General features: G+C 39.3%; 2 protein-coding genes across 3 annotated transcripts in view; one reads left to right on the forward strand and one right to left on the reverse strand.

Annotated features, from left to right (window-relative positions):
• Positions 1–4,806, reverse strand: part of LOC147321268 (roundabout homolog 1-like) — a 107,379-nt gene extending 102,573 nt beyond the window's left edge. Inside the window, exon 1 of one of the 2 annotated variants that reach the window (XM_086309624.1) lies at positions 4,622–4,806. The gene's annotated coding sequence lies outside the window, so the exon portion shown is untranslated. The remainder of the gene's footprint in view (positions 1–4,621) is intronic. The other variant, XM_086309625.1, reaches the window with a different exon arrangement.
• A 5,287-nt stretch (positions 4,807–10,093) lies between these two features.
• On the forward strand, positions 10,094–19,426 carry LOC147321270 (protein phosphatase 1D-like). Its single transcript, XM_086309627.1, has 6 exons — positions 10,094–10,788; positions 12,550–12,778; positions 15,032–15,156; positions 15,276–15,457; positions 15,702–15,929; positions 17,260–19,426. Exons 1-6 carry the CDS (start codon positions 10,272–10,274, stop codon positions 17,695–17,697), a joined length of 1,719 nt encoding a protein of 572 aa, XP_086165753.1. The 5' UTR covers positions 10,094–10,271; the 3' UTR covers positions 17,698–19,426.
• Positions 19,427–24,820: the final 5,394 nt, after the last annotated feature.

Consider the following 24,820-nt stretch of genomic DNA (forward strand, 5'->3'; position numbering starts at 1 on the left):
TGTCACCTAAAAGGTAAACCTGTTTCTCCATCACCTGTTCAGCTCTGATGATTCAGTAAGGACATCTCCTGGTTTCATCTTCATGTTTCCCTCTCACCAGATAACCACACCGATATCATGACCAGCAGCTTTATGGCTCCAGCAAACATCAGCTGATACTAGAAATTAATATTAAATAAACTCTAACAACAGCTGATCAAGCTTAAACCTGCTGCTGTTGTTTAGCGTGACATCCGCTGGTTTCCTCTTTCTGGCGCAAAGTGGGCGATAAACAAACAAGAGAGAAAAGCCGATCAGCTGATCATTGATCAGTTTCATGATTGAAGGAGCAACAGGAAACAGAGGGAGAGGGAATGAGAGAAGAAGAGGCAGCTGACAGAGTAAAGACAGAATAACTCCAGCTTTGTGTCTTTTTCCATTCTAGCTGAAGTCCGGGACAAACTGTGTTCCTTTTCAAATCAATACTAAACTCGTAATATTTTCTCTGAATAAGAGACGATTCGGTTTTTACGGGATGGTTAGCAACTCTACTAACTAACCTTATGAATAAAATAAAGTTTATTAGAGGTGGGAATCACCATACATCCCACGATATGATATTATCACAATACTTAACGCACGATACGATATTATTGCAATTTTTGAAAAATATTTTGCGATATTCAGATTCTGTACATAAAGGTAAACTTTATTAATATTCATTTTATCTAATAACAAAGTCTCACACTCAGTCTTTCTCTCATTTCAGTCAGTTTTATTGTTGACAAACTGAACGGTTTGTATTACAGTCTAGTCCAACTTACCATCTGGTACAATTATAGCTATTCTGAACTATGAAATTTGTGAAAACTATGCAGCCCCTTCAGCAACTGAAGAATTTGAAAGTAAATTAAAACAAAATATAATTTTACATTGAATAAAAAAGTTTTAAACTTAATTAAAATACAACATGTCTTAAATGAAAATAAGTAAACTGTCATGTTCATTGCTGCCATAAAAAAAGTTAAACACATTTGGACAGTGAAGGAATGTCAGGATTCTTGCTCAGAAAAAGGAGCTGATCAACATGCTCTGAAGTCAGAGCATGTTCCAGTCCACAAAAACTTTTTTTGTAACAAAATATCGATTTCTGCTGTCCCTGTATCGATACATTATTAGCAAACAAAATATCACGATACTACACAGTATCGATTTTTTTCCCCACCCCTAAAGTTTATTATCAGTAACATCATAGCACCCACCCAGCTGTACAGAAACTCCATCATGCTAGCTAGTATGCAGTACGAGTTATTGTAACTGACTGTAAAAAGTCAGCACAACGAAAATAAACTACACCTAAAGTTGGTTTATATCTGACCCAGATAGACTGCAGGTCATAACTTCTTACCTGAAGTTCAGTTCACCTGACACTCCTCCTCCAGCCTCCCCTTTCCCTCATCCACCCGCTGGCCTCTGTGGAAGCTCCGCCATAGCCACCACAAAGCAACTGAGTGATGCCAGTATCTGGCAAATCCACCACCTTTCATTGTTTATACCGTTACAAGAAGAAGAAAAAAATCGGCCCATAAAAATGAAAAATCCCCATCGAGCCACGGGGCAAATGCCTGGTATGCCTGATGGCCAGTCCAGCTATGGTCATGCCATCAGTTAACCCTACGCGTGCAACACAATGGAGTAAAAATTAGCTTAACACACCGATTTATTTATTAACCAACAGCTTGTAAATGTGATGCGTCTAAGGCTCAACTCTAAATTATTGATACTAATTTGCAATGGTTCTACCAACTTAACTTGAATTGTTAAACGTGCAACCAAAAACGATCTATCTTAAAACATCTCTGTTCCAATGAACTGTTTTACAAACTGTTAGTTTTATATATTTGTTTTTTTCTTTTATCCAGTTAATAGTTATTCACAGAGTCTTGCAAAACACTGTGTTCTAGACATATTTGTAGGTACTTCAAAACTATCCTGCTGTGATGGGCTCAGTATTCTGCAAATCTAGTAAAGATGCTGATGTCTCAAAAAGCGTGAGCCAGAAACAATAATATTTCATAGGAATAAAATATGAAATATGAATAACATTCATATTGAAATCTACTGCTAACATAATGAGCGAGGGAGATTTTTGCAGTATGCTGAATATTAAATGTGGGTGGTAATAATAACATTGCACTGTTTAGCTTTATCCAACATCTGTTGGAGAATACTGAGGGGAATGGTAGAAAATGGATGTATAAATCAAAATGTAATTTTAAAATATGCCAGCGGAAGAAAAATATGAATCAACCAGAAAAGGCATATAGGGTTATGCATAATATGCTGAAAACTCCATAGGAGAGAAAATTACACCAACAAATCTACAGTAAAAGCAAAGAGGGAGAGAGAGAGAGTTGCATTATGTAAAGATTAAAAGTATCTGTAATCATCATAATAGTACAATTCTACTGTATGTGAGAAGCATTTCAATAGCTTACATTCTACTTTGTGTGACACTTTGATGCTGTGGATACAGGTCCACTTACAGCCAACACTTACAGAGCTGCCTTTGCTGAAAGACAGTATCTACTAGGCTCATCTGCACAGGCTTTGAGCTAATGGGAAGAGAGTGCAGTCCACAGGAGATGGAAGTGCTGATGTCCCCTTCCGTTTTCTGCCTATTGGGAAATAATCACGGCTCACCATCTAACATATTGTCAATAAGATGCTGCAGACTAGAACTCCCCCTATACCCGAGCAGAGAGATCGAATACTGTAGAGTGCACTGGACCGTGAACAAAATCACTTTTCAACACCTCCCCACATACACACGCTCCCATCTTTTCAACCTCCAAAAATTTAATCCCATGTCCTCATGGAGACAGAAACGTGCAGTGCAATATGCTGCCAAGTGTACCGTGTCAAAAGGCGGAGTGTAGACACTTAGATACATAGAACGTCTGTCAAGAAACTATGGATACAAAATGCAAAGCAGACATATCCAATGCACCTTGCAGGACTCTACTGCATATTATTAAAAAGTACTACGTAATTTTTTACATGGTTTAACATCAAGCATATTTAAATCACTATGCACAGGTTGTGATGGTTGATCAGGACTTCTCCAGTGCAACAGCTCCAGGGTGCTAACTGAAAGCAGGGGCCACCACCAGGAAGTATGATTCACTGACAATTTTGGAGTCTAAATCAAGGCCACAGTGGGTGGTATGTAAAGGAAGAGGCTCACGCTATTGAGTAGGCTCAGATATTTGATGTACACACAACACGCATCCCACCTGCATATATTAGTGTCACTCAGGTAAAGTCATACATCACATACTTTTACATTATACAGAGCTTACTGTTTTCTTGGGGAAAAACTAAGGAGTTCTGTGGAGTTCTTATCAATGCTTGGCAGTTACTGGTGACATATTGCTGTGTCTTTTGGGGGAAATGGATGGTAGGGAGACAAATACAAGCTTTCATCACTGCCACTATAATGCATTAAGGGAGCTATCAGAGCAAGACAAAGGATATTAAAAGTATGAGAGGATATGTCTAGAGCTCCGTCAGGGTTCATAGTAACAAGTCACAGTCAGCTGAGTAGGCACTGTGGAGCAGGAACCACAGCAAGAAGATAACTGATGGTCCCACGGAGCAGCCTCAAAGGGCATGACCCCAGAGGATGAATTACCCTGCATGTCAGGACCAAGAGTTTTCATAGTCCAAGATGGTCTTGGCTTCTATTAACAAATAATTATTGAAATATGGGTTATTTCTGTGGATTTATTGGATTCGTAGCAGTAAAAATGTAATCAAGAATTTAGATTTTATCAAGAAAACAACAAATAAATTACAGCAACGAGTCTACTGCAGCAAACTGTACTTGATACAGGACAAGCACAGATCAAGAGATTTCAAGGGAAATACATACACTAATTCCACTCAGTGTGACAACTGTTAATTTTCAGTGGGTAGTACAGCATGCTCATCATAATTCTGTTTACCTTAATTTGGCTGGGAAAGTCATTTGAAAGCAACTTTTAAAATGCATATAAATAAGCTAGAACTACCAAATTAAGAGAAGCTGTAACGTATGAGTTATTCTTTTGAATTCTAATGATAATTAAATTGCACACATTCACAGCCAAATGCATCTAGAACCACCAACGGATTTTTAGAAATCAAAGGGGTTCTCTTAAAGGGCTGTTATGTCTTTTTAAAATTTGCATGGGTTATTTTTGGTCTGACATCATTCAAATCCACTAGGATTACAGTATAGACTAGCATTTTATTATCTAAGACCTAATAACAAAGGTGAAAAATTATGATTGAGCTATTATTTAACATGTGAACACTAAGTAGATTGCAAATTGTAGAATCATTCAATGATGATTTACTAATAATCAGAACACATTTAAAGAATGAAAAAAAGGTTAAGGTTTACAGGTACGCTATAGCATTACTGCCTACATGAACAACTTTCAGCACTACAGCACGTGGACTGTCTGCGCGTGTAAGTCTAAATTAATTGAAAAAGCATTCAGTTGCCTTTGAAGCCACCTATGCCAAAAAACTGCACTAACAGCAGCAAAATTACTAAGCAATGAGTAATATGAATGAGTACAACTTTACAACTTACCCCTCCAGGTTATTCCTCAAGTATTACTGGTTCATTTTTCCCAGTGAAGCCAAGTCTCTGCCACTGTGTGTTGTTGAGGCATGCAAGTAGCCCACAATGAAAGCAGAAAGAAAAAGAAAAAGAGGGTTCATTTTAGACCTGTGTAAAAAAATAAATAAAAAAAGGTGGTGGTGGGGGTTAAAAGAGGGAGCCTATGCTGGAGGAAGAGCCTAAATAATCCATCTGTGATCTAGGAGACGCTATCAGATGGGGTGAATACAAATCACAGACCTACCTCTGCAGCAACCTAGGTCCAATATCCTCAGGGTCCTAAGGCTACACTCTAACAGTTTATTCTTACAGATGAGGACTAACACCCCACACATTCAAGGACATTAGAAACTGTTCAGCTAAAATAAAATAATATTTTTGGTCTTATTTTCTGGGATTATTTAAAAAGAGAAGGAAATATATTCTTGTATTCGGAAATACCAGTGCTTTATTTTGCACTCAACTCTAAATGAATGTGCATTTTATTAATTTTACTGCATCTGTGCTCAACACCACCCTCTCATTTCTTACAAAAACTATTATATCGCAACTGTTTATGTATAGCAGAAAGCTCTATCATCTTGGATGATTTGGCACAATTTGGAAACAAGTGCATTTGTGTATACCTGTTCGATAAAGATGCAGAGTTCAAGATACCTGCAAAGAACCATGGTGTGTTGTTGCAATGTGGAGAAACAGCCGTGCTTTGTGGCTCACAATCTGCAAAAAGTATCCCACAGGGTATCCACGTTTACCTGCAGCAAAACCAGCCTGCGTCTCTTGCCGGTGCTCGCAGTGAGTGAAATTGAAATGCTTTTTTCTTCTTTCTCATTTCTATTCAGCTATACACATTGAGGGGGTTGGTTCGAACTTGAAGATGCATAGGTCACAAAGCAGGAAAATACCCAATTCATCATAGAGATAACAAAGACAAACACATTCTCACCTATAGAAATTTTAGAGGTTTTGAGGCCACCTGATTCGCATGACTATTAAGCTCTGCCCTTTTCTATTGTCTCCCACCATACACTTCTGTGTGATTTTCATTTTTCAGAAACATGTCACCTGTGCAGCAGCAGCAACTGGCTTTATGTTATTTTAATGAGGGCAATGTCGACTGATAAATGCATCTTCTTGTGTGCAATGATGTTGTTTAACAAAAGAAATTGATCCGCAGGATTATTGAACAGCTATGTGTCATACAGGATTCAGCAACAGTAAATCAGCAGGATTAAGCCAACCTGTGCAATGCACTGTAGATTCAAGTACACACCACATATAATAACAGCTTTTAAGTGCTCTTACAAAAAAAGATGGGGAACCGTAAATAGTCTGATGCTGCAATGAAGGAATGTCAGGGCATGTGACCCAAAGCCTTTTTCGTTTCAACTGCACTCTTATCATCAGCACTTTTATCGAAATCCTTCATCTAACTCAGCAGTGCAGCTTTGAATTAACCTCAAGTCAATATCACGGTCATCGATCTAACAGGAGCAGACCTGTGAGTGTGACAGTGGAAAGATAATCAAAAGGAAACATGGCTGTATCTGGCAGGAATGCTGCTTCGGTGATTAGAATGACCAGGCTGCTTGCAGTTTGAACACGAGGTGGAATCAACAAAAGACAGACCGTGTGGAGAAGCTGATCATAGAGCAAAATATTTGTATTTTGATGAATGCAAATGACTGCCACACCCCTGTTTATGTCTATTAAGTGTTCGGCTGATAAAAATGAACACAATCTGGTGTTTGAGCTCCTCGTCACCTTTATAATATCTATCATTCTTGTTATTGTTTTTGATATCACTCATTATCGTAAACTTCTAGCCGTTACTTGACAGAGCTGCGTGTGCCAATGCAAATGTTCAATGCACTCAGATCAGATATTAAATCATTGTTAACCCAACAGCTTTATGGTACAAAGTCTGTGCGATGTCCAGTTGTTCATACCTATGTGAGAGGTATTTATATAATGCAGTATTTTGTGGTAATGATAAAGCAAGTTTTCTGGAGTTCTTCTGTGAAAACAGCAATAGCTGCACAAATTACTTTGAAGAGAAAAAGGTGCATTATTCCAGAAAAAGCACTATGTTGTGAATGATATCCTCTATGATCAGTAAGACTTGCATTTTGTTCGATCTAAGTTATTTATTTAAAGCTATTACTAAATGAAGGAAACAGCTAATGGGAATGCTAATGAAATTTGTATCCGCATTAGCTGTGTGGTAGTGCATTTCATTTGCATTTGCAGACAGAGATGAAATGCGCCACCGCATATTTCTCACAGCAGAAGCGAAACCTCCTAGAATCTCAAATTCATTTAAATTCTCAGTATCGAGTTCCATGAGGTTAGTCACACAGCAATGATGAAGAACTATATCAACGTTTGTGAAATTTGGCAACAGGCTTTCTCCTGAAGGGCTTGAGAAACATGTTGATGTTTGGTCCTAGCCTTTTTGGCATCTTTCATTCTTAATTGTTTTGTCTTTCCTGAGTTTTTTTTTTCTTCGTTGTGAACGTGTCACATAGACAAAGCATACATTTAAGGTCTAGTGATTTCTACATTATCTATTTACTTACCTTGGACAACTTGTACTTATACTACAAAGTGATGTGTAAATACATTTCTTCAGTAAGATTGCTCACATACTTTCACATTCAGTTTAACTGTGATTTGCTCATATCAAATAATGACAAATGACTATATTAGCATACATTTATATGGTAATATTTGAGTCCTTTTTCTTTTACCCTCTTTGGTTGGCCTGACTGACACTTTAGTATCTACTCTGTGCGAAAACCAAAAGAAAAAAAAGAAGAAGCTATTTTTATGGATGGACTATTATACAAGAGCTGCACAGGGAATCTGTGAGAATGCAATCCAGGTGTCATTGCCCCTTGGTAATCTCTCTCGTCTTCAGGAATTCATTTTCTCAGCAGCTTCACTTGAAAATGACATTCTGACACCATTTACATGGAAATCACTTTGCCTCTTCATCTGTAATAGTGGTCTGTACGCAGACAGGACCTCTCTGAGGGCTGGACTATTAATGGGCATAAACAAGGAAGGAAGGGAGGAAGGGAAGAAAGAAAGAAAGAAAGAAAGAAAGAAAGAAAGAAAGAAAGAAAGAAAGAAAGAAAGAAAGAAAGAAAGAAAGAAAGAAAGAAAGAAAGAAAGAAAGAAAGAAAGAAAGAAAGAAAGAAAGAAAGAAAGTAGGGTGCATACTAAAACCTGGGGTTTTCTGGGTTTAAGTCAAGGTCAAAGCTTTAGGTATTAAGGGATAAAGCAGCAGAAGAGACTGAGAGAAAGCATAATGTGGGAAATTCCTTTTTCTCCACTTAAACCTGGATCCTCTCTTTCCCCTTCTCCCTCTTTCGCATGCACAGACACACACATGTGGACAGGAATACATACCCACATTAAAAAGAGACATAAAGATTTCCCCCTAAAGCGCAAACATCCACCACAAAGCTCACATCTAAGCACTTGTTGAAAATGCATATAGTCTATGTTTCAGTGCCTTGTTAGATTGCAGTAAGACATGTTTGAATGCAAGATTTTATTTTCCTTCCGTGTTTATATCAAATATTTCTCTGTGATCATATCACAAATTAAACCAATATTTTAAAATGTCAATATTCCAAAAGAAAAAAGGCCTGTGAGGTGGGATAAGAGTAAAACATCTGGCACATCTCTCAGGCTCCAGGAAGCCACAAAGCCAATCTATTGTTTGCTTCTCCATGCTTGCTGCAAAACTGCTGCATGCATGCACAGTAGCACCTGTGACCTCAAACTTGAATGTTTGCTTAGACATTCACATTAAACATGCACTACAGCCAGAGTCAATGATGAGATTACCAAATCATAAATAACTGTGTATCTGGTTTACTTGTAGCAAGACAGGGAATGTGGAAGCACCTTTTATATGAAGAACAACAAAACCATGATAGTCCTACCATGACACATAAGATCAAATATTTTCTTTTCTTATATTAAATGAAAGTATACATTATATGCTTTGAAATCTTTGAATATGAGAGAAAAGGTTAAAAAAAAAAAAAAAGATAGTTTATTTGGCTGGATTAACACTGCCTCCACCTGGCATTACTGTAACACTACTCGAAGTGCTCATAAAGAGACCACTGCTTTGGAGTAAGAAGTCCTAAACTTTTTACATTATTTCATGTGGTGTGTTTTAATGAAATCTGTGGTTTTATTTTACAACATGATCAATCTCCATTGCCAGGAAAGACTAAGTGCTACGCAAGAAACGAGCATTATGCCAGTAAATGTCTACTATGACCAAAATTATAATACTATCGACAAACACTCGCAGTAATAAGCTCTCTGTAAGAAGCATCTCCACATTTGGTTTTTACATTAATGTTTTCATTACCCAAGCAATGAAAAAAAGCTTATAGAGTTAACAAGACCAGCGCACACGCCACACTATCTGGAATGTGTTGGAGATTTCTGTCCAGCAGTTGTAGCTTTGTGTGAGCACAACCATTGTTTCTCATAGCACAAGTTATACACAATGCTAGGATACTGGAACAACTGCTAGCTTAGTCATGATAAATTTGTGTAATTTGAGGTAATTGAGTATGAAGGGAAAATAACTAAATCAATCAATAAAAACACAGTTAAATTCAGTTTCCAATATATTTTCAGTTTTCAATAGATTTCCAAATCACTAGAACAGTCAGCTAAAGGTGCTTTATACTGTAAGATAAAGACAGTACAGCCTACAGTAATAGTGAGAACAACCCAACAGTCAGATGAACCCCTATGAACAAGAACTTGGTGACAGTGGAAAGGAAAAACTCCTTTTTAACAGGAAGCAAAGCGGGGTAGAACCATGGAGGGAGACAAAACTATTTTTTTTCTATTTCTTTATTTTTTTTTTTGTAGAGTATCTCTAGTACTATAAGCTTTTGTTACAGCCACCATCAAATTACGTGCAGTTAATACTTAACTAGTTTGAGTGGGACACAGTTATTTTAGTAAGTAATTTTTTTGTGAATTGGAAACCTTTACCTTGAAAAGCACAAGGTTTTTTGGCTTTATTTCAGATCGGTTTTTGATAACTGAGACCAAAACCTTGCATAACTTCCAGTTATGTTTAAATGTATTTTCCCAATTTATAGAAACTGAAGCTTCTGAACACATAGTCACTGATAGTCCGGTTATTAATAAATAATGTTTAATGAGTCTACTTTTTGCCATCTTAGGGTGATTTGCTACAGCCAAATAAAGAGTCGGCTTTTGAAAATTATTTATTGTTACCACCACTATAATACCAAAGCAAATGTTTCAGGTATAATATAACATGAGCTTGTCGTTGCGAGGTTTTCGAGCTGCCATGAAGGCAGCACGACAGGCGGGAGTGCTATGCGAAGTGTCTGAGTTGATGCATTTAAAGAGAGAGAGGGAGAGAGAGCGAGTAAAGCGACGTCATTACGTACAGCGGGACGTAGCTGAGAAGATAAACAAAAAAGGCAGGAAGCCTTCGGCTACACAATCGCGGCAAAATCGGTTTAAAATTTTAGCTTGGAGCTGCAGTTAGCAACTACATGCAGCCTTTTATTGCTTAGGTACGTGCCACACGGAGTTCACAGTCATGGACGACGCAATGATATTCCGTATGAGTGCATTTTCCGAGCAAGGAGGGAGAAAATACATGGAGGATGTTGTCGAGATAAGACTCGAGTACGAGCCGACGCCGACGCCAGCCGAAGATTATCCAAATTCTCAGAGACACGGGGGACCGGGGAAAGCGGAAAGTGAAGCTATCAAACAGACTCAGAGTGAGACCCACGGACACGAGGTTTCCGCCGAGTCGAGTCCAGCTACTGCAGCGTGGACAGAGAGTTTATCAGACGGGAATAGCGACAACATCAGTGCACCAACATCAGACCAAAAAGACGCGGAAAATCTAGTTGATACTCGAAGGTCCGTGGCGTTTTTCGCCGTCTTCGATGGCCACGGGGGCCGAGAAGCAGCGCATTTCGCCAGGGAGAATCTGTGGGGTCTGCTGAAAAGGCAACGGGGGTTTTGGTCGAAGGATCACAGTGAAGTGTGTGCCGCTCTACGGAAAGGCTTCATCGCTTGCCACCACGCAATGTGGAAAGAGCTACGTGAGTCATCCAAGTTATCTAACTTGCACTTTATTCCCTCATATTTTTTCGCTGGTGATCTTTATTGCAGCACGACGGGCATAAAATCTAACAATTACGAGTATCGGCATCTTAGATGGCAAAATGCTGTCGCGTGAGGCAGCATCCCACTCAGCTGGTTGCTGGTGGCTCCCCCGACGGCCAATCCCGTTACAATTAACAGCGAGCTGTCATCTGACCTCGACTCAGCCTTCGAGGCTGTCACAATATGATGTTGATATGATAGGATGCAAAGACATTAATGGATTGGATTTATATAGCGCTTTTCAAGGCACCCAAAGCGCTTTACAATGCCACTATTCATTCACTCTCACATTCACACACTGGTGGAGGCAAGCTACAGTTGTAGCCACAGCTGCCCTGGGGCCGACTGACAGAAGCGAGGCTGCCATATCGCCCCTCTGGCCAACACCAGTAGGCGGGAGGGTAAAGTGTCTTGCCCAAGGACACAACGACCAAGACAGAGAGCCCGGGGATCGAACCGGCGACCTTCCGGTTACAGATGCGCTTCCCAACCCCCTGAGCCCGGTCGCCAAAGAAATTAATGGTTAAAACGCAGGGAAAATACTGTTTTAGAGATAATTTTTCAGAGATAATATTCATAGTTTCATTATTTTTGATAAATGGAATGAAATGCAATTAACCACGAGTCAATGTTCAGTCTTTCCCAAATAGCATGGGACTGCGGGTTTTAAAGTATATATGGTAAGATGAGCTTTATGGGACTGGATTTTTTTTCAAAGTGAAAAAACAGTTTTCAGCTGTGTGCCCCCCCCCCCCCCCCGCCCTTAAAACACAGTCACACACTCTCTCACACACACACAAACACACGATCTTCATTTCCTCCTGTAGGTGCTGTAAGAAGAGGTCACGAAGATGCAAAATCCACAGTTTCCTGTGGTTTCCCTAAAGGTTATAAGGCAGCGTAGAGGTTTTTATAAAATTTTATTTCGGGGTTCAAAAGTGAACATATGCCTCTCATTCTTATGCAAGCTGACCTTGTAATTTTTCTTTTTATGTAGTAGGCTGTTTTAGATATGAGCTTTCCAACTGTGATTCTGCCTAGATTTCTAATTCAGTTTCTTTTTTTGTTTTTCGATGCAGGGAAAAAGCAGGGCTGTATTCTTCTGTTTGTTTGTTGTTTTACAGTCAATGCATCTGTTTTTATTATCATACAATATTAACAAAAAGAAAAAAAATACTCTTGCGTGCGACTTACGCAGGGAGCAGCTCCATTGGGAAGAGTTTAACGTCATTATTTTCCAGTGCAACTTTAGGGGAAACAAACAAAACATATACCAACATTGATAATGGGACTCAATGAACTCAATTAAAACCATTTAAAACCACTTCCCTTTAGTTCTGATTGTGCTAACACCTTTATTGGATCAGCTTTTTAACTCACTGAAGCTTCATTCAGACTTGTGAATCTCTGTAGAGCCAACCGCATAACCTACATCAGCTTAAGGTTTTTATTTACAACTTATCTAAGGCATAGATTTAACACACAAACAGAAATCCACTGTTAATCCTTGCATTCGTTATAATTCTATGCTTCATAGGTCTGGAGTAAGTTTCTAAGTATCATATTCATAATGTTAATGTAACTTCTGCTTACCTTTTAATGTAACATTTCTTGTTATATTGGTACGCTTGTCTAGATTTTTTGCTAAGTGGTCTCAGAAAGCTGACTTACATTTGACTTTTCTTTTCCCCTTACAGCTGAGTGGCCAAAGACTATTACCGGGCTGCCCAGTACATCGGGCACCACAGCTAGTGTCATTGTCATCCGTGGGGTTCACATGTATGTTGCCCATGTAGGGGATTCAGCTGTAGTGGTTGGAGTGAAAGAAAATGACTCTGACATCACGCTCCAGGCACTTGAAGTAACACAAGACCATAAACCTGAACTTCCTAAAGAGAAGGAAAGGATTGAACGACTTGGTGGCAGGTGAGTCATGAACAGAACCTCAGAGAACTTCTTCTGTGAGGAACTTGTCAAGACTACAGAGTTAGAGGCTCTGTCAGATAGCCAAATAATAAATGTAAGGTGGCTCTCGCTCAGGAGGTAGAGCAGGTCACCTACTAATCAGACGGTTAGTGGTTCTATCCCCGTCTGCTACAGTAGAAAAGCACTATATAAGAACCAGCCCATTTACCATTCAAATCCAGGCATTTGTTCAGTTCCAGCATTGCTGATCTTCTGTCAAGCTTAAATGTCTTTTGGATAACTTGTCCATGTATTAAACACCTTTTGTTACCAATGTCTGAAAATATTTTAATGTCTCAGTGGGTGGCGTCTTATACCTTTAAGCCACATGTTGGCTGGTTGGCTTCTCAGTGGAAGTTCAAAAGCTGTCTTGATTGTGCTTGTTCCTAAACTGGCTAATGATAATGCAGAAAAGGAGTCCGTTAATCATGAAATAAACATAGCCAAGTGTGCTTGGTCCCAGCATAAAATAGAATCCATTTAGCATTTTTCAATTGGGAACTTTAGAAACCCTGCTAAGGCTAGCTAGCTGCTGCTTCAGCTATTGAGCAATTTGCATTGGTTGCATATTAGATAATATTACTTTGCATTAACCAGACGATAAACAGTGTTATTGTGTTATTATAGTGTTATTATATTTCTTTCTTGTTTGTCTGTACAAATACGTGTGTGTGTGTATATCTACACATATATTCGTATCCGTAAATGAAAATACATGTAGACGAGTATATATTGGTTTTTTTTTGTTTGTTTGTTTTATTATGTCTGAAATAAATAAAGATACATACATACATACATACATACATACATACATACATTATTGTAACCCTTCAGACCAAATGGGTATGGCTATTTCGTCCAAACTCTTGAGACTGAACTGATACATCAGCTTGGGATTTCTCAAATCAATTTTTCTAACTTTAGCTGGCAGTTCTCATAATACTGACTACACTAATCAGACATTCTATTAGGTACACCTAGTTGGTAGTGGACTGGAGCCACTTTCACCATCAGAACTAAAAAGTCTTCATGGTATAGATTCAGCAACCAAACATTCCTCAGACATTTCGGTCCTTGTTTACAAGATGAGCATCACAAGTTCAGCCATAAGCATCTAGATACATTGTTCTAAAGGGATGGACATGTTCATCAACGGTATTCAGGTTGCCTGTGGTGTTTAAATGATGCTCACTTGGCACTAAAGGGCGCAAAGTGTACCACAAAAACTTCCCCCACACACTATTGCACCACCAGCAGCCTGAATCACTGATACAAGGCAGGATAAAACCATGGTTTAGTGTTGTTTACATCAGATTCTGACCCTAACATCCATGGGTTGCAGGAGAAATCAAGGCTCTTCCAATCTTTTCTTGTTCAGTTTTGCTGAGCCCAGTGAACTGTAGCCTCAGTTTCCTGAGGCTTCTTAGCTCACAGGACTGTCACTGGGTGTGGTCTTGTGCTGCTGTAGCCCATCTACTTCAGAGTTCAGTGTGTGGTCGATTTAGAACTGCTCTTCTGCATCATCTTTTTCTACCTTCGTTATAACCAGTGGTTATCTGAGTTAGTGTTGTCTTCCTATTAGTTTGACACAGTTTGGCCCTTTTTTTTGACACCAACAAGGCATTTTGACCCAGTGAACTGCAGCTTGCTGGATTTTTTTTCTTCTTTTTTGGGGAGGAACCTCTGTATAAACCCTAGAGATAGTTGTGTGTGTGATCCTAGTAGATCAGCAGTTCCCGAAATACTCAGAACCCCTGCCACGTTCAGAGTTACTTAAATCACCTTTCTTCCCCATTCTGAAGCTTGGTTTGAAATTCAACAGTTCGTGTTGAGCATGTCTACATGCCTTAAACATATTGCATTTGTACTATGTGACTGACTGATTAGATATTTGCATTAACACTCAGCTGAACAGGTGTTCCCAACATAGTGGACGATGGGTGTATCTATAGCTATCTACAGTAATAGTCAGAGGGTGTTTGGCCAGCAACTTGGAACTAACTAGATGTGTTTTGTTTTTTTTGATCATGCCCAAATCAGCCTAACTGGCATTGTGCAGGATTATATCTATCATCACTGTGTGAACACAAGCTGCAATTAACTGCAAGCAGTAGAATGATGACTGCAGTTCACTTGATGCGTGCGGGTGTCATTAATAACAATGATTTTGAGCAAAATCTTGTATTGAAGCGTTTCTTTGTTTTATTTTTGTAGTGTAATGAAAAAATCTGGGGTGAACCGTGTTGTGTGGAAGAGGCCCAGGCTGACCCACAATGGCCCTGTGAGGAGGAGTACAGTCATTGACCAGATCCCTTTCCTGGCCGTAGCCCGATCCCTTGGTGAGAAATTTAACTCTTTATTTATGAGATGTTTAAATGTAAGTGCACGATGTGAGTAATGGCCTTTTTTTTTTTTTTTAATCTATTCCCACTAATTATAATTTCTTGTGTGTTGACAGGTGACCTCTGGAGCTATGATTTCTACAGTGGAGAGTTTGTGGTTTCTCCTGAGCCTGATACCACCGTGATGACCCTTGACCCCAAACGACATCGCTACATTATTCTCGGCAGTGATGGACTGTGGAACATGATGCCACCCAAGAATGCTGTTAATATGTGTTATAGTCACGACAAAATGGTGGTACGTAATAGTACCATTTTAATATTTTTACGTTATGTTTAATGTTATGTTTACATGCAGTATAGTGGTTTGGAATTTAAAACGGTTACAACGTTTCTTAAGGTAGATGCCTGCTATACTTATTAGAGTGGGGCAGTTTTGAATTGATTTTCACACTTTCACCTCAAGTAAACACAATTTCAATTAAAGTGGTATCACTGGAAACCTGAAAACATTGATTCTCTTTATCTCTTAATTTATTAAGGGGCCAAAGGGAATGTCTTGTGCCCGCCGGCTGGGATGCACAGCTCTGTTGTTTTGGAAGGAACGCATGCTCCGTGCAGATAATACGACAGTGATCGTCCTAGCCCTACAGGAACGCGGTGGCCCACCTATCCCTATGCATCGAGATGAGATTGTTGTCGACATGGCTACAGGAATTGACCACGTTCCTGGCCCAGGGACGACTTATAACACATGTGAGGTCCCAAAGGTCAGTGCCCTAGCTTTTCTTTAGCCTTTTCCTTTTGCTCTGTTTCCATTAAAGCATATACCCAGTGTGTTCACAGTGTGTGTTTGTCTTTGGCTATTCACTGTATTGTCCTCTATATATATATATATATTTCAGTCCATTTTTTTAATTATCATTTTAATACTTTCACCAGTTGGAATATGATTATTGGTAAACACCTAGAGAAATTAGCCAAAGGTCACACAATCAGTTTCCATCAGAAGATCGATGGTTTACCAAATCACTTTTTGTTTTCGGGGCCCAACAGGCGGAGCATGAGGATGGCATGTTTTATGAAGAAGATGAGGTATTTGGAGAAGAACATGAGGGATGGACTTGCCTGGAGTGGTAGTGAGGTGACTGACTCAGCAATGAAAATGTGTCAAAAATGATTAGCCCATGATTTGCCCTTCTCAAGATCCAGGCTGGTCTTACTGAATCTGATAGGAAAACGCAGCTGTTTGGACCAAAGGATGATTACATCTCTGTACAACCAGTTAAGCTAATTTGTTCTGAAACACTGGTATTATTACCTCCAATGTAGCGCTTTTGTTTATTTAAATCTGTTCATTGGTATTTACCAGAACATTACTGACAAATGAGCACCAGTGGTGGGAGACGGTGAAACGGCTGCTGTTCTCAGATTATTCCCAGGTTGCACTGGCACAACAGCTGGCATCAGTCTAGGAATTGTGTTACAAGTTTCTGTCAAAGATCTTATTTAAAATGTCAAATTTTTCAGTGTTTATTGACGCCAGTGCCTTTAGCATCCTTAAAGTCAAGAAGACGGTAACCCTGATGATGATTGAGTTTATGATATGAGCGCTTTTACACATACTCTGAACTGCAGCTCATCTAACGCTGTGAGATGGCATTGGGAGAGTATATTTACACTTCCAGAGAAGATGATGATTGTTAAAGATGACCAGTTTATTTAGGCGGACAGATGGAAGACGGGGATTTTTAGGACTGCATTTACTCACCTTTATCATTCTTTCAGATGCCAGTCATATATCGATATTTACTGTTTGCATCATTTGCACATTTATCACATGTGCATGCAATACACATAAAACTCAGTGTAGATTCATTTTTATATCTCTGAGTTTGTCTCCATGTCTCCATTCATATAATATAGCTTCCATGAGTCCATCTCATTTTTAGCCGTAAGTTATTAAATGGCAAATTTTTTGTTTGTTTTGTTTATTCTTGACAACTGTGTTTGGATTTCAAAATAAAAGTACTTAGTTTTTGGAATTCTATTTAATCACTCAATAATAATGCTAACTTTTTAATTTTCGCTTTATTTCAGTGGAGTGGTGAACCACTGAATGTTCCCTCGCCTTTCAAAGAAAGTTCCACAACTCTGGAGCAGGCATTTGGGTTTTACGAAGCCGCTTTCTGTGCGACCACACAGCTCTTACCCGACATCGACTCCGTCGGGGACGCGCTGCCCCCTTCAGACGATTCAGCCAATGTTTTTGAAAAGCAAGACTCGACCACGCAGATGGACTGTGCTACTTCCCCTCCGCCAATAAAAAGGTCTCGCCGCTGTTCGCACGTCTCCCCAGAACTCAAAGGTCCTCATCGTCGGCTCGGCCGGCCCCCCAACAAAGGTTTGTCCCCAAAGACGCCTCACGGCGAGACGGAAAACGAACAGTCCCTTCAAACTCAAAGCAGAGAAAGAAGCTCCTCTGAGGAACGCAGCATCCTTTCACAGCACCACAACGCTGCCTTGTGCGTGTGCTGAATCTGGTCTCATACACAAGGTGGTTTCTGGCCGCGACGCTGAACTAATGAACTAATGATGTGCATCGTGTTGACTTTGAACCAGGTGTGCCACAGGCCTATTCCTAAATGTATAATTTTACTACAAAGTCCTTTTTTTCCTTTTGTAAATATGTCAGAAATTGTGAATATGTTATTCCTTTATATTTTTTTTGCCCCCACTTTGTGTTTGAGTTTTGATTTGCCCTGTTTACGCTACCGAGTGTCATACTTTTAAGTTTGTACAATATATTCATAAGCCAGCTAATGGGAGATCAGAAAATCTGGCACAACATCAGTTCAGCAGAACTGTTAAGCATGTGATCCTCGAGATTTTTAATCAACTGTTCATGAACTATTGTAGATTGTTTTTTTGTTTTTTTGTTGTTGTTTTTAACTTGGTGGATGGTATTACATGCTAGCCTTTGTTTGACTAGATTTAATATTTCACATCAGTTGTTTGGATCCCTGCTGAGTTTAAATGTGCTACTGACTCAGCATCTGGAAAGGGTTCAGAGCCAGTTCACATCAAATGCGGAGGCTCAGGTTCTGTGTATTCACTTGGAGAGATGCCTCTAGTACTTATTATTCTTTAGGGTTCAAGCAACAGGTGTGAGGAAATTATGCAGGTTCTGGGTTTTAATCTGTATTAATTATGTGCTGTTATGATCACTCATATGATTGATGAATTTCATGCATAGCTTGTGTTGTGTTAAAGGCTAACTTCACACAGATTACATGTTCTCATAATAGTTTGTACACAATTTGAGTGAAATGGTCATTTACTGTTTTCGAGTTCTTTTTTTCCTTTTTGGGTTTTCCTATTGTTCTGTTCCACTCGCCTTAATTTATTTTTATTTATCATTTGGCCAATTGAATGACACTTTTGGACCTCTTTACAACTTTAATAAAGGCAGCTAAAGAGGTTATTGACTCGAACGGGTGTCTACGTATTGGAAACGCCAAGCACACTACCTGTTCACTAGGCACTAACAACTTCAACATGTCTTCCTCTTTGTTGTTCTATACTGTATTCTTTGTATATGCATGGTTTTGCATCCGCAGCTTGTTTGACTCTGCGAAGGCAACACTTTATGTTCCATGAGTTGACTACATTAAGTACCCGATTCATGGTGTTGTGTTTATACGGCAGCTCAGCAAAAGTCCCGGCTCATTCGTTGCCTTCTTTTTCCATTTTAAAATGTCATGGATGCCTTAGCACAGACGAGTCCGACGTGCTCTTCACATTATTTTACATATTTGGGAACCGAACTGGTGACAATCTCTGTGGCCCAGCCTCGAACGCCACACACCTTCAGTTAGTCTAATTAGTCGTTAGTCTAATTCTACCATTTGCACTGCATCACACTAAATCTGCTCTGCGTGGTTAATATTTTGTTCCTGTTACTTTGAGCGGTTTGTTCGTTTTTGTACGGTGCGTCAATATGCAATAGAAGTTTGTACAGTACATTATTATGCAAAGTAATCGGGGTGTTTCAGGAGTCTGGCATGCTCAGATCTATTCAATGTTTTGTGACGTGTCCAGATGGGTGTTAATGGGCATGTGGTGTGTTATGACAAATTAAAATGCTTTGGTCTGACTTTGTATCCAAATGCTGCCGGTTTTCAAGATTTAACTGTGTAAGTTACAGACTTTGAAAGTTGACTGGGTATAAAGTGTTTGCGTGTTGTAATAAAGTTCTCATTTTTCACACAGCGTCATCATTCAATAATCTCCCAACTTTGATAACTAGATTAGCTGTTTGGTAAAGCTGCTTAATCAGTAGACATTTGTGCACAGTATATAGTCTTGAGTTAGCGTGGTGCTGAGATATACTGTAGAGGGGGAGAAGAGAGGTAATAGACCATGCATTTGCTGCTATTATCCAGTAGATGGTAGCAATGTAAAGGGCTTGAATGCCATCTTTACCAGACAAATTGGGTATCTCTTATATAAATCCCACAGATCTAAATCACTAATATATATGACTTGCAACGTGGCTCTTTATGATACAGTTTTTGGACAAATAATTTCTTGTTGAACCTCTCTTTTTAGATGTTCAATAAGAAAAGTGGTCAAAAACATGGACTGATAAGAGCTACAGTTTTAGGACAAAAAAAACCCAAACTCCCAACATGGTGGAAAAAAGGTTGGTTTGACTTTGCAAATGCTTTGGCTGTCCAGCATTTTTATACCTTTTTAAAAGGAAAAATACATGGAAAAAACAAATTTCAATACAGGATTGTGCTAATTTACGCTATTTTAATATATGTTGTTAAATAGGGGGATTTTATTTATAGTTAAATGTAATTTCTCATACTACATGCCATCATTTATATTTAGAAAGAAACAAAGTCTTTTGTAGTAACATGGACTCTGACACACTCTCTACTTTGCATTTCACTTACACGTTACAGACATCAGATCCATGATAGCGTTGTGTTGACTTAAATATTTCATCGACTGTCAGCTCGGCATCTGCTGACCCACCTAACACGCAACGTTTCCCTTTTACTGCAGTCTGTCGCTGTACATCAGCCAGCGAAGCATCACTGTGTCCACCGCATTTCTCTCTGCTCCGCCTGTCTGAATTTCTTACAAATAAGCATGATCAGAGCCAGTCGAGGAGGGCAGTGGAGAGCAAACTGGATGTGACAGCTACAGGAATGTCGTTAAGTGCATTTACACAAATGTTCTACACTATTGATGCACTTGCATATTTCCAGGTTATGCTTCTTCCTTAAACTCCACTGTGTTTTGGAGACTAATGTACTTTTAGTTTTGTACTTTTCACTCTGACAGTTATAGTTGCCAGTTAATTGCTATCTAATTTATAAAAAAGGGGAGCAAAGACAATACTAAAAGTCAGACATGTCCTGCTAGAAGAAAAGGAACAGAGAAGATCAGGTACATCTGTTCCATATTCCAAGGAAATCTGGAAAAAGTGAGGAGCAAAAAATGCCATGAATACATTCAAACTGCATCTCTAGTCTGCAAATGTCCCCTATTATTCATTCCTTCCCCCATACTGTTGGTTTGGTCACTATTAGAACAGGATTTTTGAAGGGTTGCTGCCATGAAGGGTACCATCCTCACCAACTTCCGATGCACTTCACAACAGGCCTGGAATAAGACAGAAAAACTCAGTTCAGAAAAGAACTCCAAAGATTACTCGGAGTAGGAGGAAAGAGTTCAAACTTTCAGTCTCATAGGCAGATGCGGTTGCAAATTTAAGTGAAAACCTGAGTGATTTAGTGGAGAAGCTCCTATAAACAACTTGAAGCTCAAGCTTTTCTGGCAGCAATCAGTCCCCCAGTGGCTAGCAGACATTATTTATAATGTGATTTTCTTTAGTTTATCTCCCAAACTCTTTCATGTGTGTACATAGTACAATCTACAGCAAACATTTACATGTGCTGAGTAATCTTGCACTTCATTGTCATGTGTCACATGAAATTCCATTGATTAACTTAGACTTTTGCTCACCTGCCACCTTCACACTCTCACTAATTGACTTGTTTCTCTCCAAGTGTCCCGTCTCCTTCGGGCAGCATCTCAGCAGACCTTTAATGGCTTGCCCTGCGCCACTCTTGGGAGGCTCTAGAGTAAGTGTTATGACGAGAGTGACTTCTCCACATGATGTAAAATGACGTGCCCTCATTTTCTCCCCCTGGTCTCTCTCCAAACAATGTGTGCTGGATTGTGTTCAAATACTGTTTGAAAGATAAAATTTGATCTTTTTACTAGTGTAAAAATTAGACTTGGATAGTTTTCCAGTTTTCCATAATAATTATAAGTCATCATTATTTGATTTATTCATCAGATGTCCTAAATTATTGCTGCCTTTTTAAGCCTGCTTAGTAGCTTTGATTAAAGGCACTGTCCTATAAATCATAAAGTCTCCACTTATGCTTCTTAACTGTTCTTGATGATAGCTACTGAATAGTATCAGGCTCCAAAGTAATGCAGCTTAACTCGATGGACTGTGTTGTTGCACCTTTCCATTTGCACAATATGCACTTAAATCAGGCAGGAATCTTTCACTTTATTATTTTTTCCTTTTTCTTACAGTCACCACACCTTCTTTTCGGTCATTCGCTCATACTGCAAACCCACCCAGGGAAAAGAGGGACCACAAGCCAGTGTACTCCTAGTGATGGTCCCAAACTCTGATAAATGGGGAGGGTTGCTTGAGGAAGAGCATCCAATGTAAAGGCTTTACCAAATCAAGAATGCTGATGAATTTGATTTTCAAACTGGGTCAGCAGGAGTCTGCATTAATTGAGACTTCATTTGGTGCTGTTGGCTAATAGGTTGCCAGTAGAAACTTTCCTACTAAAGACAAAGGAAGAGGAAAAGAGGGAATCCGTGTTCAGAGACAGCAAGAGAGAAGGGAAGGCAGAAGTGTGGAAATGAGGGTAGGGACTTTAAATGTATGGACTATGATTGCTTAAGCAATCAAACTACTCATTAACACAAATATCTAATCAACCAATCACATGGCATCAGTTCAGTACATTTAGACACACTGACATGGTCAAGACAACCTTCTAAAGTTTAAAGTAAGCATGGTTTAAAAACTACAGTCTGCGCATTGTTGTGGCAGTGTTCATCCCTTTATGACCACAGTGTGTCCCTCTATCTTGCACTCACATGGCCTCCACATTCACCAGATCTCGATCCACTGGAGCATCTTTGGGATGCTGTCGAATGGTAAGTTTGCAACATGGATGTGGAGACCATGCACAAACCGTGTGGACTGAAATCTCTGAGAAATATTTCCAGCACCTTGTTGAATCTTTGCCATGTAGAAATGGTCCAAATATGGTCCAAAATGGTACTGTCAAAGTGACTTTCTGGTAAGTGTAAATTTTCTTTCTCTATTGCTTTTTGGGCAGCAATCAGTTTTTATTGTTCTTAAGAAGCACCACATTCCTAAAACAGCACAATAAAGCCCTATAAGCTGCTCAGTATGATGAACCTGCTTCATATTACAGACTTCAACACTTCTTACTTTATTTTATAAATCGAAAACCGAATCATCCCGGACAAAATGGTCAATGATGCTTCCTCTCAGGAAATTTGCATTAAAAGCTCATGGTTTACGATATAAAACAAACAAAAAACACCCAAAAAAATGGCTAAATTAAATCAATTTAGCAAATAAGAGTGGGCCTAAATTCCTCGACACTGAGGTGAATGACTCACTTCCAGGTGTTGCAAAGGGCTTGATTGCAGTTCTGGCTGCCAAGGGTGGCACAACCACTTATTAACTTTAGGTGAAATTACTTTTTCACATAGGGCCAGGTAGGTTTAATAAAAGAAATCATCATTCTAAAACTGTATTTTCTATTTATTCAAGTTACTTTCTCTAATATTAAAATTTGTTGGTGATATGATGCAAGTAAGTGTGGCAAATATGCAAAGAACCAAGAAATTTAGGGTGTGGGGTAAATACTTTTTTACAGCACTATACGAACTCACGTGGCTTACTCACTGTATCCTCAAACCCTCCAGCCATATTCTGTTTTCCAGGAATAGGTGAACTGCTTGAGAAAGGTTTGCCTGTTGATCACAAAATCCATTTAACTCTGAGCCAGGTGTCAATGTGCCCAAGTGTACAATGAATAATGCTCCATCACATTATGAGCAGACAGGCTTTGGCTAAAGTCAGCGAGACAGCATACTACACCAAATTCCGATGGATAGAAATACTTTGACATATCATTACTATGATATGCTTTATGTTTTAAATATAAAATGTTAGTTTAAAAAAAGAAATACATTTAGAAAAAAACTATTTATGCATTAATTACTTCATTTCTCAAGACAGGCATTCTGACTTGGGAAACACATGTAAATAATAACACTTATTATATTCCATTTTCCTGCTGTGATCTGTCACAGTGTCTAGACTGTTTGTTGAACTTGCCGCAACAGATAATTTGAAATTACAGCCAGCTTGGGAGTAAGTGTGTGACCCAAGATTGGAGCAGGATTTAGAGGTATGGTGAGGTTAAGATTCTTAACTGTCTCTAAGTCCTTTAATTGTTTCCCTGTAAAATCTTTTTCACCTCACACACATTACGAACAGTTTGAAGGCAGATTGACCTGCCCAGGTATAAGGTCGGGTTTAGTAACGTATCGCTGTCTGGGAAAATATTTTCAGAATGTCTGTGGTTTTTGTTTACTGGAGAATTGTTGCAAAAAACAGCACAATCGTTTAAAATCTGTATATAAGAATTGTTCATAAATGGCCTGCATTTGTATAGCGCTTTACTCAGTCCCTAAGGACCCCAAAGCACTTTACACTACATTCAGTCATTCACACACTGGCAATGGCAAGCTACGTTGTAGCCACAGCTGCCCTGGGGCGCACTGACAGGCGAGGCTGCCGGACACTGGCGCCACCGGCCCCTCTGACCACCACCAGTAGGCAAACATGGGGTTAGTATCTTGCTCAAGGAAATTTGGCATGCAGCCAGGAGGCAACCAGGGATCAAAACACCGATCTTCTGATTATTGGCTGACCTGCTCTGCAACCTGAGCTACAGCCACCCTATTTAAGTAAAGGACACACTAACTATCAAACCAAAGTGCTCTCACAGAGATAGCCCACCAAAACACGACCTGCTGATGAGCTTTTGCCATCCACGGGAAGTAAACTCCTTTTTGTGGTGTTTTTTTGGTAACCACATGTTACCACAGAGCAGAATGGCGTTTAATCCTCCACTAATGTGTCCTCACAAGTCATTCTTGTTTGAGACATCAATCTGACCTCTGATCTCTTAAAGGTTCTTACTCTGATCAAACCTCTGAAGCTTGGATTATAACGCCATAGAGGGTCATCACTGTCGAAACAGAGGTGAGAAGTGTTGACACCCAGCATGGGCACTCCAGCTGACCTGATTAAACAGTGTGCAGACCATAAGCTTATAAATCTGTGACCACATATGCTAATGTAATAGAAAATGTGACAGGTTTTATTTTAGTGTTCGCTTTTAGTTTGCTTTTAATATGATACCCATGCTGTGTAGGATTTGACCATTAATTTAATATTCCCAAAGTTAAGACATGTGCTCTCAACAAACTGCTTATCTTTATG

The sequence above is a fragment of the Aulonocara sp. 'chitande type north' Nkhata Bay genome, linkage group LG10 (assembly GCF_057382095.1).
Source record: "Aulonocara sp. 'chitande type north' Nkhata Bay isolate Kocher_YH1m ecotype deep benthic linkage group LG10, A_spYH_male_GT1.1, whole genome shotgun sequence".
Classification (NCBI taxonomy): domain Eukaryota; kingdom Metazoa; phylum Chordata; class Actinopteri; order Cichliformes; family Cichlidae; genus Aulonocara; species Aulonocara sp. 'chitande type north' Nkhata Bay.

Excerpts from the sequence above, each read along its gene's own strand:
- LOC147321270 (XM_086309627.1), top strand. The coding sequence starts at position 10,272 with ATGGACGACGCAATGATATTCCGTATGAGTGCATTTTCCGAGCAAGGA. Across the intron at positions 10,789-12,549 it reads CGCAATGTGGAAAGAGCTAC|CTGAGTGGCCAAAGACTATT; the intron begins GTGAGTCATCCA and ends TTCCCCTTACAG. Across the intron at positions 15,930-17,259 it reads ACACATGTGAGGTCCCAAAG|TGGAGTGGTGAACCACTGAA; the intron begins GTCAGTGCCCTA and ends GCTTTATTTCAG.